At 42.2% G+C, this 15,396-nt stretch overlaps 1 protein-coding gene across 2 annotated transcripts in view; it reads right to left on the bottom strand.

Annotated features, from left to right (window-relative positions):
- The window catches only part of sox6 (SRY-box transcription factor 6), a 50,108-nt gene that overhangs the window by 10,695 nt on the left and 24,017 nt on the right, over positions 1-15,396 (bottom strand). For both annotated transcript variants that reach the window (XM_084541644.1, XM_084541645.1), the window contains exons 5-7: positions 11,439-11,588; positions 9,196-9,373; positions 8,845-9,032 (exon numbers count right to left, since the gene is read on the bottom strand). In XM_084541644.1, the coding sequence (XP_084397770.1) occupies positions 8,845-9,032; positions 9,196-9,373; positions 11,439-11,588 (516 nt within the window). The remainder of the gene's footprint in view (positions 1-8,844; positions 9,033-9,195; positions 9,374-11,438; positions 11,589-15,396) is intronic.

Raw genomic sequence — 15,396 nt, 5'->3', positions numbered from 1 at the left:
ACATTCTTTTATCGTTGTTGTCCTTTGCTGATAAAACTAAAACCAAGAGAAATCACAGTGAATCCAAAAAGAAAAGAAAAATGTTTTCTTTTTTTTTCTTTTGTATAATTGTATAACCTTTTTTTTCTTGAGGGTTATAAAATATGACAAGATGAAGGATGAAGATAGTTCAAGTCCATTTGAGGCCTTTCACAGTATTTTGATTTTCCTCATGCTTTTATTTATTCAAGAACTATTCCTCAAAAGAAAGGGCTGCGAGAGAGACAGAAAGAGCTCTGCAATTTACCATCATACTTGAAGGAGCAGTCATTATTTATGGCCAGCTGAGTGATTCTGATATACAATTAACCACTACCTGCTTATGGCCTGTGATTAGAGGCTGTCTATCTGACGGCCCTCTGCTTACTTAAGTGTTTTCTAATTATGACATATGTGGTGGTCCCTGCTGGGCAAGAGGACACTTTGTAAATAGAAGATGGAGTGTGGCGCCTTTCTTGGTGTCACATTCTGTGTAAAGCGGCACATGCGCAAACACGCGCGCACAGAGCCGTATTCATCACCCAGCCACATTATTGCTCTTAATGAAAGAAGCTAGCAGCCTGATGACAAAGTGACTGAAGTGCGATTAGCGAGATGGGCAATGGTGCTGCTTCAGATGCTACTTGGACACTCCGCTAGGAAGACACAGCATTCATGGGTGCTGTATGTCTGTAATAAAGTAGTCATCTCGTCCCTCTTCTGCGCTTCGCTGCTCCCTCTTGATCAATCAAGTCCTTTTATAAACTCATGATCATTAAGCATCATGTTGGGCTGAGATGGAGAGAGAACAGGGGCCATCCATCAGTGAGTTTCCTTAATAACTCGCTCAGTGTTGAACTTCTTTCTCCAAGTCATATGATTAGTGAACATCAGCACATTAGGCAGCTAGGAACAAAACTGAAGGACGCTTTTGTCTGAGGGTTCTTTGAGGTGACTTCACTTCATCCGACATTAAAGAAGTAGTGTTTTTTTTTTTTTCCCTCGTTATTTAGAAAACATTTCCATATACAAGCCGATTTCTACATAATATAACAGTTTAATTAGATTAAGTATGCCTCTCTTTCTTGTGTTAGCTATGATAATTAATATAAGACTGTCTGTGCAATATGGGACCACAAATTTTCATAAAATTTTATATACTGAGCTTAATATACTTATTGGTTATACGTTTGGTAATTTATATCTGCGTATTGGATATATAGTTGAAATTAGGGCCATAAATTATCTGCACGGCATCAGGGTTTTGTTTAAAGGTTGGAAAATATTCAGTGAACTAATGCTTCTTTACTACCCACGCATCAAGTGCTGTGATAAATTAATGGCAGTTTTATTTTTTTATAGTGTCATTAAATTTTTACTGATCACTCTGACACAGAGAAGTAGCAAAGGACGTGAAAGTATCTGGGGAAGCTAGCCATCCTGCCAGGAAAAGAGAGTGAGAGACTAAAAATGAAGGGCACCATTAGTATATGGTATATAAAAAGGTTTTTCATAATGTATATAGTACATTGGAATGATAAGAGACTTTCTAAACAAGAAACATTGAAAATGAAATGATTAGAAATTGTGTTTGCTAAATAAGTGTCAAAGAGAGGTTGCTTAAAGGAGAACATGAAGGCTGGTGAGAAGAGGTAAAGATGAAGAGACGGGAAACAAAGGATGTAACAGTGCACATTATTCCCCTCCCACTCTGACCACGACCGCTGGCAAGCAACCAGGCCCTCCCTCAAATGACTTCAGCATGCAGCTCTCCACCCCACAACTAAAATTAAAGCAGTGCACTCCGAGTTGTAGTGGAGAGCTGCCACCCACAATAATCTCATCTGCCCTGCCAGTGTAGTCTTTTGTCTTTTAAGTTGGGTACGTGGGATGGATTTGTTCAGTTGCACATGGCTGGCCCGAGAAGTCATGAGCCAGTCACGGAGGAAGAGAGACAAGTAGAAAGAGGATAGATAGCAGACTTTCGTGGAACTTCTTGTGCGAGGCAACCCAAAAGAGCCCTTGTCAATGCTGTAAAGAGAGCTTTAATCTGGCTGGCCACAGAACATGTGCCGGAGGCCTGCTGCTCTGCCCACAGGGTGTATTCTGGGCAGAGGCGGGTGGCGGACGGCCCTGTGCATTGTGCGTACTCCTGCCCTATATTTAGGCAACGCACTGCCAATCCTGACACTCCTTCACTCTCTCCTTTTGTAAATAGCTTTAGACTACAAGCAAAGCCATATGGCCGGAGATTGTTCAAATACACAGTGGAAGGCAAACAGAGGCAGGGCAGATCAGTGTTCAGTCTATTTGAGTCAGCTCAGTTTATTTGGTCAGGTTTGAGGTGAAATGAAAACTCTTAATCTGTATTTAATGTTTTCACTTAACATTTTATGACCTTATATGATCTGATAGAAGACGTCTGCGTCTAACTAAAGAGCTCAGCCAAGGTGGAGAGTGGCGTAAGAGCAAAAGTCATAGCAGAAAGGTCAGGTGTTAGTCCTGTATGTGGCTGAAATATCCAAGAATGTTAAAATAATTTTGGCTATTTTGTCCAGTTTGTGTGTTTTTTAGAACAAAGATATCTGAATCCATGTTAGCTCCTAGAGTGATGAGGGAAACCCAATTACACAGGCACAGATAAAATTGGCCAAATGATTATTTATATAAGAGAAAACTGCTTCATTTCTCTGGGACATCTGACAGGAGTGATACAGTGTATTCCTTCCAAAAAAATACCAGTTTCTAACTTAAAGTCATCCAGTTGTCTGCATAGTTTTTGGCTGCAAATGTATGTCTGTACAGTAAATGACACATTCAGCCCTTTCGGTGAAATCTGACAGCAGTAACTGTTGCACTTCATAAAATCTTTCAACTATTTCAACTAAATCTCCATCTTTCCTTCACGTTGGAAAATATATGATTGCATATATTTAAGACTTAACGACTGGAACCTTTAACAGCTGCAGGACCTTATAAAGCCACTTATATTTGATAATGCCCTGAGCTGGCTCTAGTTATATCACACACCTGGTATGTGGCACGTCGAAGGCAATAGTTCGAACCACAATGCAAGGCTTTGTGTATCAAGTGTCAGTCAGCACTGTGGTCTGTATCTTTTGAGTGAAGACTGAGGGTCTTAGGCTAAACCCCTCAACACTCTCCCCAAGTCCAGATGGAGACAAAGACTGCTCTTTAACATGGCTACAGCTCCTCACAGCTCACGGCCTCATCTGTTTTGTATTTTTATTGTAACCAGTTGCAATGTTATTTATAAGTCTGCAGCTTTCCAGTAGTTTTTGCTAGTTTTGAACCATTTAAATGTTAAGTACATCCAGCCATGCGGTAAGCCCGCAATTCCTTTCATGCAGACGGTTGGTCTCTTTTTACCCGTAGTTGTCCCTTCGCTAAGGCTAATGCAGGCAGCAGCAGAATCAACAGTAGCAGCCACAAAAGGCTGGCATCTGTTCTATGGTAGTCGTACTCAACATCACACAGAGCAGAGATGGCCAGCTATTCCAGTCCCATTTGTTCTGCCAGGGCATCACCTCATTTGTTTAAAACGGAGGTAGAAAAGGCCTTTAATTAAATTAAAAAATTGTGACCTGACCTCATCTGGGCTTTGTGCCATTTTAATCTTTATTGTTTGTTTTTTAATAAAAAAGATGTATTGATATTGTTCAACGTGAGTCATTTTTTTGTTGGAGGGGAAATAAGTCAAACCCACAAAATGTGACGTCTCTGTGCCAACATGAAGTGCATTTTATCTAAACAACTGAATTTCTTCTGCACGTTGGTGTGTCTGGTTTTGGAGCTTTGACACTTTTCTGACACTGTATTCAGTTCTTATTTCCTTCTCCACACTGCTCAGTTCATTTATGTTGACATTGTGTACTTTTACGGATTTTTAGTCCTCAGTGAGCCACAACTGTTCAGTGTTCAGTTGGACTAAAATCTCCAGCCTTATCAAACCCTCCAGCTTGCAAACAGCAGGATATTAGAAACTGCAGCACCACCCAAACCTCTTTCACATATGAACAAAACCTCAAGACTTGTTGGACACAGGAGCCATTATGTTCCTACTCCAACAATACCATAGACTATAAATGGTCCTTTGTACCCTATTCTTTTCCTCTGCCTTTGTTGTATGTGCCTTGTGGTGAGTGCGGCATCACAGGTCTTAGCCAGCGGGGCCAACAGCATTTCTGAACAACTGTGGCAGGCCAGAAATTCACCATGTTAAATGACAACTGCAGAAAATAATGGAGCCACCACCGCCAAATGACCCTACCAAGATGCTGTGTTGATGTCTTTCTGGGGAAGCGGCGAGAGAGCAAAAGACTTGACCTGGGACAGGAGCCCGCCGACACACATGGACAGCCACATTTACCCAGTCGTACATTATTTTTATTCTTTTGGCAAACCTGAACAATTGGACAAAGCATTAATGTAAGCAATCTTCACAATAGCACTTGCTGGCTACAGCCAGTGTCTGGGAGCTGAGCATAATCTAATTTGGATGGGCAAACCCTTGTATGCCAAGGATTTACATTGCGGCCAAAATGCCTTGGTTTGCAATTTCCAAGACAGCAGTCGAAAAGGAGCAGAAAATTGCTTCCAGGGCTGCAAACCAGACAAGATTATATTCAAAGTCTTTGTGAGGGCTTTGCCTGAATAGAGCCCTGGCATCACATACACACACACACACCTGCATGTGCATGTATGCATGGACAGGCACACACACAGGGGGGAATGGTGTAACCACTATAACCAATAGGTTAGAAGTCTGGATTTTGTGGAGCACCAGTGTAAGCACCATTTGAATATTTACAGGCTGAGCTTTGGGATATGGGAAATGGACAATTGTAGTCATCAATACTGAGGAGGGAAGGTGTTGTGGGGCAGAAAGGGCAGTTCAATAGGTTAATACACTGACCTTTCACCTTTTGATTCCAGTTAGGGACATGTCAGCAAAGGAATATAGTTTATCTCCACAACCACCGGGACATCGCATGTGCTGCGTTTTATTGGGAATAAAGTGAAATTGACGCATCAGTGGAAAAAAATAGACTAATCGGGGTTCAACATGCAGGCTTGACCAAGCCTTGATTTGTTCAGATGACAGAACCCAATATATGATAACTTTCATCTGATTTTCTCTGTCTCACTGGACACCAGATTAGTCAAGGGATGATAATGTTAATGTGCGTGATACAGATGGAGGCTGCAGGTTTTAAAATATGAAGTTAAAAATTAGTCTTCTTTCGTGGCACAGATATTGAACTGTGCTGGGGCCATGAGCTCTATTAGCACTCTATTGTTTATCTCTGCTTCCTGAGTCAGAGCAAGTCACCTACTCATTAACAAGCATTTTACAATTTACAGTTTACAGACAATTAAAGCAGGGCCTTGTTGTACATGTTATTTCTCATAGCAATGCAGCCAACCGGCTACACACGACCAGTTTTAGTGACAGATGAACTGACTTGGATTCTTTTTAAAATTTAAAAGAAAATATAGTAATGGAATTCAAATATTTAATAAAAAAAAATACTGCTTAAATGACTCAAAATGATTTCTTTTTTCTACTGAGCCAATGAAAATGTATTACCGGGAAGTACTTCATCTCTGACCTAGTGGCTGTATATTCCAATGGGCCATAAATGTTGATGACAAGACAGCAACATGGCTCCACCGTCTGAGTGAAACACAGATGCTTGATATTTATTCACCCGTGACCCTGAAAAACAGCGTGTCCAGTTATAGCTACAGTGCATAATAGAGGGAAACAATTCAAATGGTTACAAATGGGTTCAGATGTACTGTATATGACTGTAGGCATACTGCTGCATTCTAGGTAAAAGCTTCCACTGGGTGAGGAGGAGATGGTAAATAATGGAACAAAGTAATTGCCCTCTGCAGACAATAATACCTTTAGATAAATATTTCAAAAAGGTAAATTGCAGAAGGGTTGTAAAAGGTTTTATTGTACTGATGGGATATAGTAAAAACAGACAAATAAAAAGACAAGCAAGAAAATCCGCTCCTGTAAAGCATAAATATTTTACATGTCCTCAGGTTAAAGCCTTGTACACTGCAGAACAGAGAGTCTGATCTACACCATGTTCTCCTAGGTCAATGGCCAGGAAGGGAGAGAGAGAACGAACCCAAGTCATAGTAATAAAGGTTAGGGAGGAATGCATTGTACTGCTCACACACACTTTGTGTGAAAAGATGAATTGATCCATCTGTAAGCAGCACTTAGACCCACTCCTCTGCCCGGTCATTACAGTGGGATAAATCAATATTTAATATCCCCCTCTAACAGCCACACTGAATGATCTTAACCTCTCCTTAATCCCATTTATGTTACCTTTCCTGAATCTTCTTCTTGTAAGCTCTCACTATGATAAACTTCCAAACAAGAGACTGGGAGGGGAGCTATTAAAGACCGCACCATATTTATGTCAGGTGAGGCGCTTTCTTAAAATATTAATATTCTGAAACTGACCAAAGTGAAAGCTTTTATCCGGGGCATTCAAACCTTTCTAGTCTGTTGGCTTGTTGTATCAGCAAAAGACTCTCTCTCTCTCTCTCTCTCTCTCTCCTTCGCTCTCATTTCACCGCTGAATTACAACTGACTGTTCTTTATTGCTGCCAGAGGATGAAGATGATGGGGCAATTCTTTTAGCTGACTTGATAAAGCTTGCCTCTAATTTCATACCATCCTAATAGGAGCAGTGTCACTGAATCTAAGAGGTGACAGTATCTCACGATGATTTGCGCGAGCCGGTGAGTCAAGCGTGGTTAGGGTGTCATCTCGACACAGTCTCATAGCAGTTTGTGGAACAGTCACAAAATTTCATCAATTCATTAGTGTCCTTGGACGCAAATTGTCTTTTTTTTTTTTTTTTTTTTTGTGACAGAGCATGACTTTGAAAATAATGTATTTCAATTTTTCACTATCTTTTATGTCTGCACCTCTCATGGATCCTTCGTGAAACAGTCAAGAATTTTCATCACTTGATTTCACTTTGTTGTTTTCTGGGTGATTAGGTTTAGGAAACCCTCACAGTTTGAAAATACCCAATTTCCAACACATGGTGCCAGCATGGGATATACTCCAAATTAAAGTCATTATTTGCAATGTCATGCTCTGTCACAAAAAGGAAATTCACAGCCAATGCCACAAATCACCTTAATTTAATTTCATCACTGTTTAACAAACTCCCATGAGAAACATATTACCTGAGGTGATGCTTTAAATGACTGTAATTCTTATTGTTTTGTATTGTCAATACTATGATCCCACTATTGGACTCATTTCTAAAATAGTATTTCAGTTTGTCCCTTTCACTATTACTTCAAATGCGCTCACCCTGCCCTCCCACCACACACTGCTTCTCTCTTGCTTTCTCGAAAACACGTGCTCCTCTCCTCAGGTGGCAAACACAGACAAAAGGTAGATTACAGGTGAGGAGCGACTGACTCTTTCAAACAAAAAATTCCTTTAGAAAAAAAAAAAGAAAGGCATTCTTCTCTGAGGTGACTGCTTTAACTTTTGTTGAGTGCAAAATTCAGAGAACACAAAACTAAATCTTACAAAAGAATGAATGGGGATTATGCTCGACCTATGTTAAGCTCTGCCTACTGAGGACAATGTGGCTGTATGCGTGTGCTGACATTGTTTAGTTACCGCTTTCATGCCATGGCAGATTCAACTGCTTGGTTGACCACATGTTCACCTTAGTTGAAAGGTCGGGAGGCAGCTGGAACAGCTCTTGTGACTGGGAATTAACAAAAGGTGCATGCTTGCTACTGCTAAAACATGTTGTAACTAAACAAAGAAAAGAAAGAAAACCCCAAAACTGATGAAAAGCTTATGGAAGTGATGTGCCTGTTTAAATTCAGGGACATTTATGACAGCCTTTTGTCAGTACAAAAATGAATATATGGATTGGTTCCTTATTGTAAAGTTCTCTTTTGTTCATGCTTGTAAGGGGGTAAGAGGAGACGCTCCGTCTCTGTCCTCTCTGTGGGCTGCACCAATTTATTCGCTTCACTTCAGTGAGAGCATAGTTGATTGCCACCTGCATAGACAGTGATCTCTTCCAAACACCAAATTAGAGGGAAATCAAAATAGATATTCATTGACTTTTTTACATATACATTGACCTAGTTGAGGCTGTTGGTTGAAAGTGTCAGGTGCTGAAATATTAATGAGCATCGCTCCCAGTTTCTGCCTGCTCCTCACAGCCAACTGGCAACATGGCATCAAGCTGAAGAGAGGAGGACAGCTTTTTTCTTTCCTTGATTGACTCATCGATTGAAGATATTTTTAAAGGGAATCCCTGGGAGTGTGTGCTCCTGGTACAAAGCAGCCCCATCCCGTGTCAAGGGACGGAGAGGGCTGCAAGTCGGCTTTAATTGGGCAGAGACTTCAGAGTCTTCTTAACCCACACCGGGCACTGCCATGGCCTGTCACGGCCCTCACACCAACATCAACAACGTAGAAGCCTCGAAACACGCACACACAACATTCATGCTAATTTGAGTAAACATACATGTACACGTTAAACTATGCCAGCTCTTATCAATACGACCACCCTGGACGTGGATTAAAGAAAATTATTAGTCTTAAGAATTATTGCTGTATCAAAATTGCCCTGTTCCACTTTCTTGGTTAGTTTCTTTCCTCCACTACTTCCAGGGAGACCACAACACTGGTCAACTACTATTTTATTTTTTTTCTTCATGTTATTAATTTTTGCTTTACCAAAAAATTCCAAACTATAAAGAGACAGACTCTGTGACTCTGGTTCTAACCTTATCAACTCTGCAGTTGTTGAGGCCCACTGAAGTGAGAGCGGACAGCTTCGCCTCCATGCCCTGCTGGTGATGCTGCAGCTGCTCCCTCTGGATCTGCTCCCTCATTTTCCGAGCCTCCTGGATGGCCTTCATCACTGTGTCCTGGTCCCCGAACAGCGCCGTAGAGTTTAGGCTGGACAGGATATCTGTACGCACAGACAGGAGGGTCTGAATTTCAGTCGCTAGAACACAACTTCACACGTCATCCCGGCAGTGAGATTTATGTGTAACATAACTGGGTTTGAAAAAAGTAAACCTGTGTGCGTGTGTGGGAAGGGTTTGTGAAGTGGAGACATTTCGAGGTCTTACCCAGAGATGAGCCCCGACCCAGTCCTCCGAGTGGGCTGGGGATTCCGCCCTTGCTCATGAGGCTGTTAGGGCTGCTTTTACTGCCGGGGAAAAAGTTTTGTGTCGGGGATGTGGGAGATTTGACCAGTTCTGTCGTCTTTGGCCGAGCAGACAGGTTGAGGGGCTGTGTTCCTTCCTCCTACAGAGGCAGAGATAGGAGTATGAAAAAAGACAGATGTGTGGGCTCTCCCCTCCCCCTTTTGGAGGAACTCCGGATTCCCAGACAGCACAGTTCTGCTCTGTTTCTTGTTAATTACAGGATCCCTATCCTGACCCACACCTCCTCCCTGATTGCTTCCTCCTTTTGCATCTCTCCTCTCCTCTCCTCTCCTCTCCTCTCCTCTCCTCTCCTCTCCTCTCCTCTCCTCCCATCCATCCCTCCTTAGGAGCCCTGCCACTGCGATCTTCCTCACAGTTGCCCAGTGCCTTTGTTCACACTAATTAAAGCAGATTCTGTCTCTCTGTACATCTTCATCTGTTCTCCCTCTCCTCCTCCCTGCTCTCTGTGTCTGCACTCTGGTTCGAAGAATAAATAATGACCAGATAACGGCGGTGCCAGTGATCAAAGACAGCTGTTCCATTCATCAGATGTCGACTTACATTATCTACTTCATTAACTTGTTTTCTAATTTCATTCCTCATTTGTGCATACTTGGTTTTATCGTGCGCTTTGATATTCCTATTCCTAAAAAATCTGATGTGTGGTGCGGTTCTGAGAGGTCAGAGAAGGATGTTTCTGTTGTGTGCTGTATTTGCTGGGCTGGCTGCAGCCTTTTAGATCAGTTACTAATTGAGATGAAGAGCACTATTCTTCAGGTTGCCATTCTCAGTTGGTTTTCTACTCAGATGACACACGTTTTATCTGTTCATCTGATACCTGGAGATGAGCAATATTTTTCATAATATTCAGATAAATATACTGAATGTATATAATCTGAATTAAATTTAGTGTAAAGTATCATCACACCGTATTTAATTTTTTTTACAAAACATCCCAACACGATGGACAAACAGTTCTGTAATATAAAATAATACAAAATAAATATGCACAGTAGATTTGCTTGAATACAATGCATCATCGAGTGACTGAATAGAAAGAATTCAAATTGTTGCACCCCAAAGAAAAAATTTCACTTTGCACAGGATAAATCGCCCTCTGTACACAGCAGTCTTTTAAATCAGATTAGGGCTCATGCTGTTGTTAACAGTATTTTTCAAAGCCCAAGTGTCTCCTTGTCCAAACATATGGCTCAAGCACAGACTGCCCCAAGGCCTTGTTATTGCTGTGCCAATAACAGTTTGTCATGCAGTGAAGCTGAAAGCAGACAAACAAATCTGAAGGCAAACAGATTCCACTGGACTGTAGATAGAGATGGGAGGATGCCATTGCATGCTTGCCATCATCCATTTGACTTGATTTGGTTCCATTTAAATGAATACGTTTTGGGATATTTGACAATATTTATAAGATTCTGATTAGTATTGGTGTTGTGTTAATATTAGTCTAATAGACATCCATTTTCCCCCGTTTTACCGAGCTGCTTTGATGGGAATTCCAGGAGGCAGGAGACTTGAATGAGTGTGTATGCAAAAGTGCACACACACTCATTTCAAGACATGATTTATAGTCTTTCTCCATTGTGATATTATTAAGCTAAACTACTTCAAATGGGCATCTGTTTCTGATTATGGCCTTAGTGAGTGGGAATGATGTATGTGGCCTTTCCTTTGCATGGAGGTCTAGTGAAGTCATGCCATACAGCAGCAGAAAACACATCCTCCATTTGGTTTGTTTACAAGGCAAAAAAAAAAAAGAAAAAAGTTGTCAATCCTACTTTTTTTTTTTCTCCACTTTTGTCAGCAATTGCATAGCACTGCTGGGTTGGTTTTATTCAATTTTAGTCACAAAAAAGAATAAAAGAAAAAAAGAAAAACACATGTTCCACAAATTACTGGCTTGGTGCAGCCATAGCTATAGCAACCATGTCCACAGAGGTCTGGTTGAGAGAGAGAGGGCCTTGTTAAAGCCCTAGAGATTGATGGCCTGTTAGAGGCTGGACTCACCACTGGCCGCCTGTAACACTGAAGTAGTTACATTGTAGGTGCTAGTTTATTCAGACAACACCAACTAGGCTAGGCTGGGTCAAGTACCACTCAAGGCCTGGGCTGATGGGTGGGCTGGTTGAAGGAGTTGAGGGCTGTACCTTGACTTGAGTGATGGGGCTCGAGGAACTCTTGTCATTCTTCAGAGATGAGGGAGAAATGGGCCCGGTAGCATTGAGAGGCTGGGGGAGTGGAGGCATCTTGGCTCCAGGAGAGACCTGCATGCTGGCAAGCTGGGCGGCATACAGTTGCTGTAGGGAGGTGGAGAAACCCGCAAGGCGTTAACATCCAAATCCAGCAAACATTCAAAGTTTTATATTCTGTCTTTTCCTCTCCCTAGAACTCTCTTCGCTTCTGTGTCTGCCTTCATCTCCCCCTCTCTCTTTTACGTCTTTCCTCTCTTTCCATGAGGCTGGCAGAGAACCTCCATCAAAGGTCTTAACTGTATTTCAAAGACTGAACCCAGAGAGAGACAGCAGTCTTAAAAACCACACAGAGATGGCTTTCATTCAAAATACTTGGAGCCCCTATTTTCCACTCATCACAGAGAAAAGTTTGCCGACTCGATGCAAGTGTGTTAGCAAAGATCTCTCATTTCTGTAGATCTACACAACTTCCTATTGAAGTTTCTGGCCTGTGATTTGTCCACACAGTCATATGAGATGGTCCCATTCCACAACCAACCTCAGTTGGATTGCCATCACAGAATATGTTAAACACGTATAAATTAAGGCTTAAAAAACCTGCATGAAGAACACTGATGTAATCACTGTTATTTTCCTTGGTGTTAAATCAGTAAGCTTTCCAACAGTTGGTGACATTACCACACAAGAGTGTTCAAATGACTGGTGAAGCACTCAACAACAGTTGAGTCTCAGACAGCGCTCAACTCTGAAAGCTCAATTTACATTACACCACTGGGCTGATTATGTGGCATCTGCTAGAATGTGTGGTTAAATACACTGAAGAATCGAAAAAGCGTGGCGAGCCACAGACTGATAATCATCTGATGGATCAAATGATCCCTTATCCTGGAAAACATTACAGTTCAATGTTGTGAATTTATTTTTTGTAAATTGTTAAATCTGGAATCCAATCATATCGGACATATTTGATTGGATTATTATTGTGCTTCTTTTTCTGTGTCTACGGAGCTCAGCACTCCAGCGTTGCTCAGATTTCTTTCCATCCCAGGTCTGCATTGATTGGCCGCCGTGTAACTGATGAAATTGGGTTTTGTCTCCTGCTGCAAATGGCAGGGGTCTGCCAAATACAGGTACTTTTTGGGAAACTGTGTTGCTCCACATAGCCTGAGACTTCACTTCAACGGACAGATAGCGCCCCTTTACTGGCTTGCTAGATTAGGTAAACCTTATGGTTTGTGGTGTTATTCAGTCAGATGGTCCTGACAGAGAGAATCTAATTTCTCTTCCGCTGGCCAATCAGCAAACCTTGTCTCATTTCCTGGTTGGACTGGCCAAATACAGCCTGCATTTGTGTGAATGGGAAAAAGCAAGGCGGCCCTGCTGTCCTCACCTTTTTGCGGTTTAAATGAAGACTAAAGCTAAACAAACCACTTTATGTCCATGCACATATCTTGAGATATAAACACATATGTGCTCCTGTTAGAAACTTTATCGCTGCCACATAAGCGGCAGTACAAAAGGTCCATTCTTCCAGGGGACCTTAGGATAACAACAGCACATGGGCAGCGGAAATGACAGACTGATTATGTTCCCACAATGATAGCACTGCCTCCACCGCCCTCACAAACAGCCTTTTGTGTCCGACAGGATCGGACACAGGAGCAAACCCAAGTCTGTTTTCTTCTCTTCTGAGCTAGACTTGGTTAATGTCGATGGTAAGGCTACTCTGTGCGTGTGTGTGTGTGTTTTTATCTGTGCGTGTCTGTGTGTGGACTGAGAGAGGCTGGTAGGGTTGGAGAGAGGAGTCTCCATTCACTGCCTGTCACTTCAGGCTACATGGACGTCTGAGTAGAAGAGTCTGTTGGACAGATGTTTGCTAACAGGCCTGTTGATGGGCATGCCCCTGACCTTGAGTGGGAAGAACTTTATTGTCCCGGAAAAAGAGCATAATTAGGCTTTGCCTCAAATTGCACACAGTCAGGATGCAAGCACTGATTAGCAGGTCAGTGCCATGGGGTGAGAAGCAGTGGTTACTCTTGTGACCAGAAATATTCAAAGAGCCAAAGAACAATAAATACAATCAAGAGGAGAAGACGGATGAAAGGTGTGCTAATCCACCATACACTGTTCAAGGACAGATATTGTATGGCAGTGTGTATAGTCTAGAGGCTTTTGCTTTGGTGTTATGGCTAGCATAGTTAGGGTAAAAAAGTCACAAATCATCAAGTTACACCAGATTACAGAATAGTTTGACAGCCTGGCACATATACAACAAGCTCATGAACCAGTGCAGGAAGTTGTCAGTATTATTAGCGCTGTGGTGTCAGACGGATGATGCATTCTGCCAAGGCCGGTCTCCCTAAGCAGAAGACATCTGCCTGCTCCCTTCAGTTGACTCATTCACATCTAATAGCCCCTTCTTCATATCTACTTGCCAGGTGGGGGCAGCAAAAGGTTCATGGTAATGAGGGTCAAGCTGAAAGTCAATGCTCCAACTCTGGAGCTTTGGAGGAGTAGGCGAAAGCCTTACTAGAGCTCAGGCCCCTTCTGTTGATCTTTTCTGTTCCCTTTTTCCCTTCTTAACACTTTTTATTGATCAGGGAAATAAATTTTTTAGAGGAAACCTAAATAGCAGCACACAAAGGAACAGCCTTATAGAAAATAGCAAAGTGATCATAATAGCCAATGGGATTGCAATAAAGATGTTGAAATAAAACTGGCAAAATGTAAATATGTGCTTGTATTATTGTACGCTAGCGTAAAAGGTAGGGGTAACTGTATGCCATTTGCCATTATTTAAAGTGTGCATTTAGATGCTAGGAATACAATAAAATATGTGTAAAAAGTACTTTTAGCAGAGACAATATATAAATGTACTGTATATGAGGAGAATTTATAAATCTAAGGTCTTTCTTCTGACCCCATCATTGCCTGTTTCCCAGTAGAGCAGAGCAGATCTCAGCAAGCATAGATTCAAAGTGAGTGCAGCACGCCCAAGGTCAGCCTGTTAGCCTCTGGTAATTAAAAACAAGCCCTCTGGAGGCAGCAGAGGTTAAACGGGGGAGGTTCACTTTTCCGCCTGCGACATTAAACTGAGATTACACACTCTGCTGATGATGTTAGACATCTCAGAAGTATGATGTGCAATCAAGACGGACAGCATCTGTTTGTTTAGTGAATAAGAGAGCTGATGCTATAGCTGACTGTATTGCTGAAGACGCAATACAGTCAGCTATGGATTTTCTTCACTTCTGCAAACTCAGAAAACTATGCCTTGTGGTATAAAGACAAACTATAATGAAAAGCAAACATGCGTCTTGTTTTTATCCTAAGAAAGAGTTGCAGCGTGGCAATATGTGCCGAGAACACAGCGGCAGATATTTGTCAGAGTTCTGGCTGCCAGCAATAACAGCTCGTTGCGCGTTTGCAACTGTGGCCTGCAAAAATATCAACATAACGACAAAAAAATTGCCTTCAAGCCATAACAATTTGCAATGCTAACATCTTCCTTTATATGAGCACAATCTAATGGCCACACTCTATTAAACAGACTCTTGTCTCATTGTGTGCGAGGGCGTCTGTTTGTCCGTATTTCAGTGTCTCATTCACCTTTGCCTGGCCTGGGCACTGAGCACTGGACTGGATAGGAGGGGCATTAACTGTGCTTCAGTGCACCACACCATTTAAAGGCAGCACAGCGCCAGCCCCGTTTGCCACAAGGCTTGTAGAGGCTCATTGCCCAGGGCGACCATGCAGGCTGACCCAGGCTGAGCCCAGATGTCAAGAGTGGAGGAAGGCGTCCTGGTGCACTGTGCCGATGCTTTCCAGTATGGCTCAACATCTGTCTCATCTGCTGGCACCCAACCTGCTCCGCTCTAACCCTTCCTCCCTCCTCTCGATTTTTTTCTGCTTC

Source organism: Chelon labrosus (assembly GCF_963514085.1).
Source record: "Chelon labrosus genome assembly, chromosome: 3".
NCBI lineage: Eukaryota > Metazoa > Chordata > Actinopteri > Mugiliformes > Mugilidae > Chelon > Chelon labrosus.
Note: the sequence above shows the minus strand (reverse complement) of the source record. Positions and strands in the feature narration are given on the sequence as shown.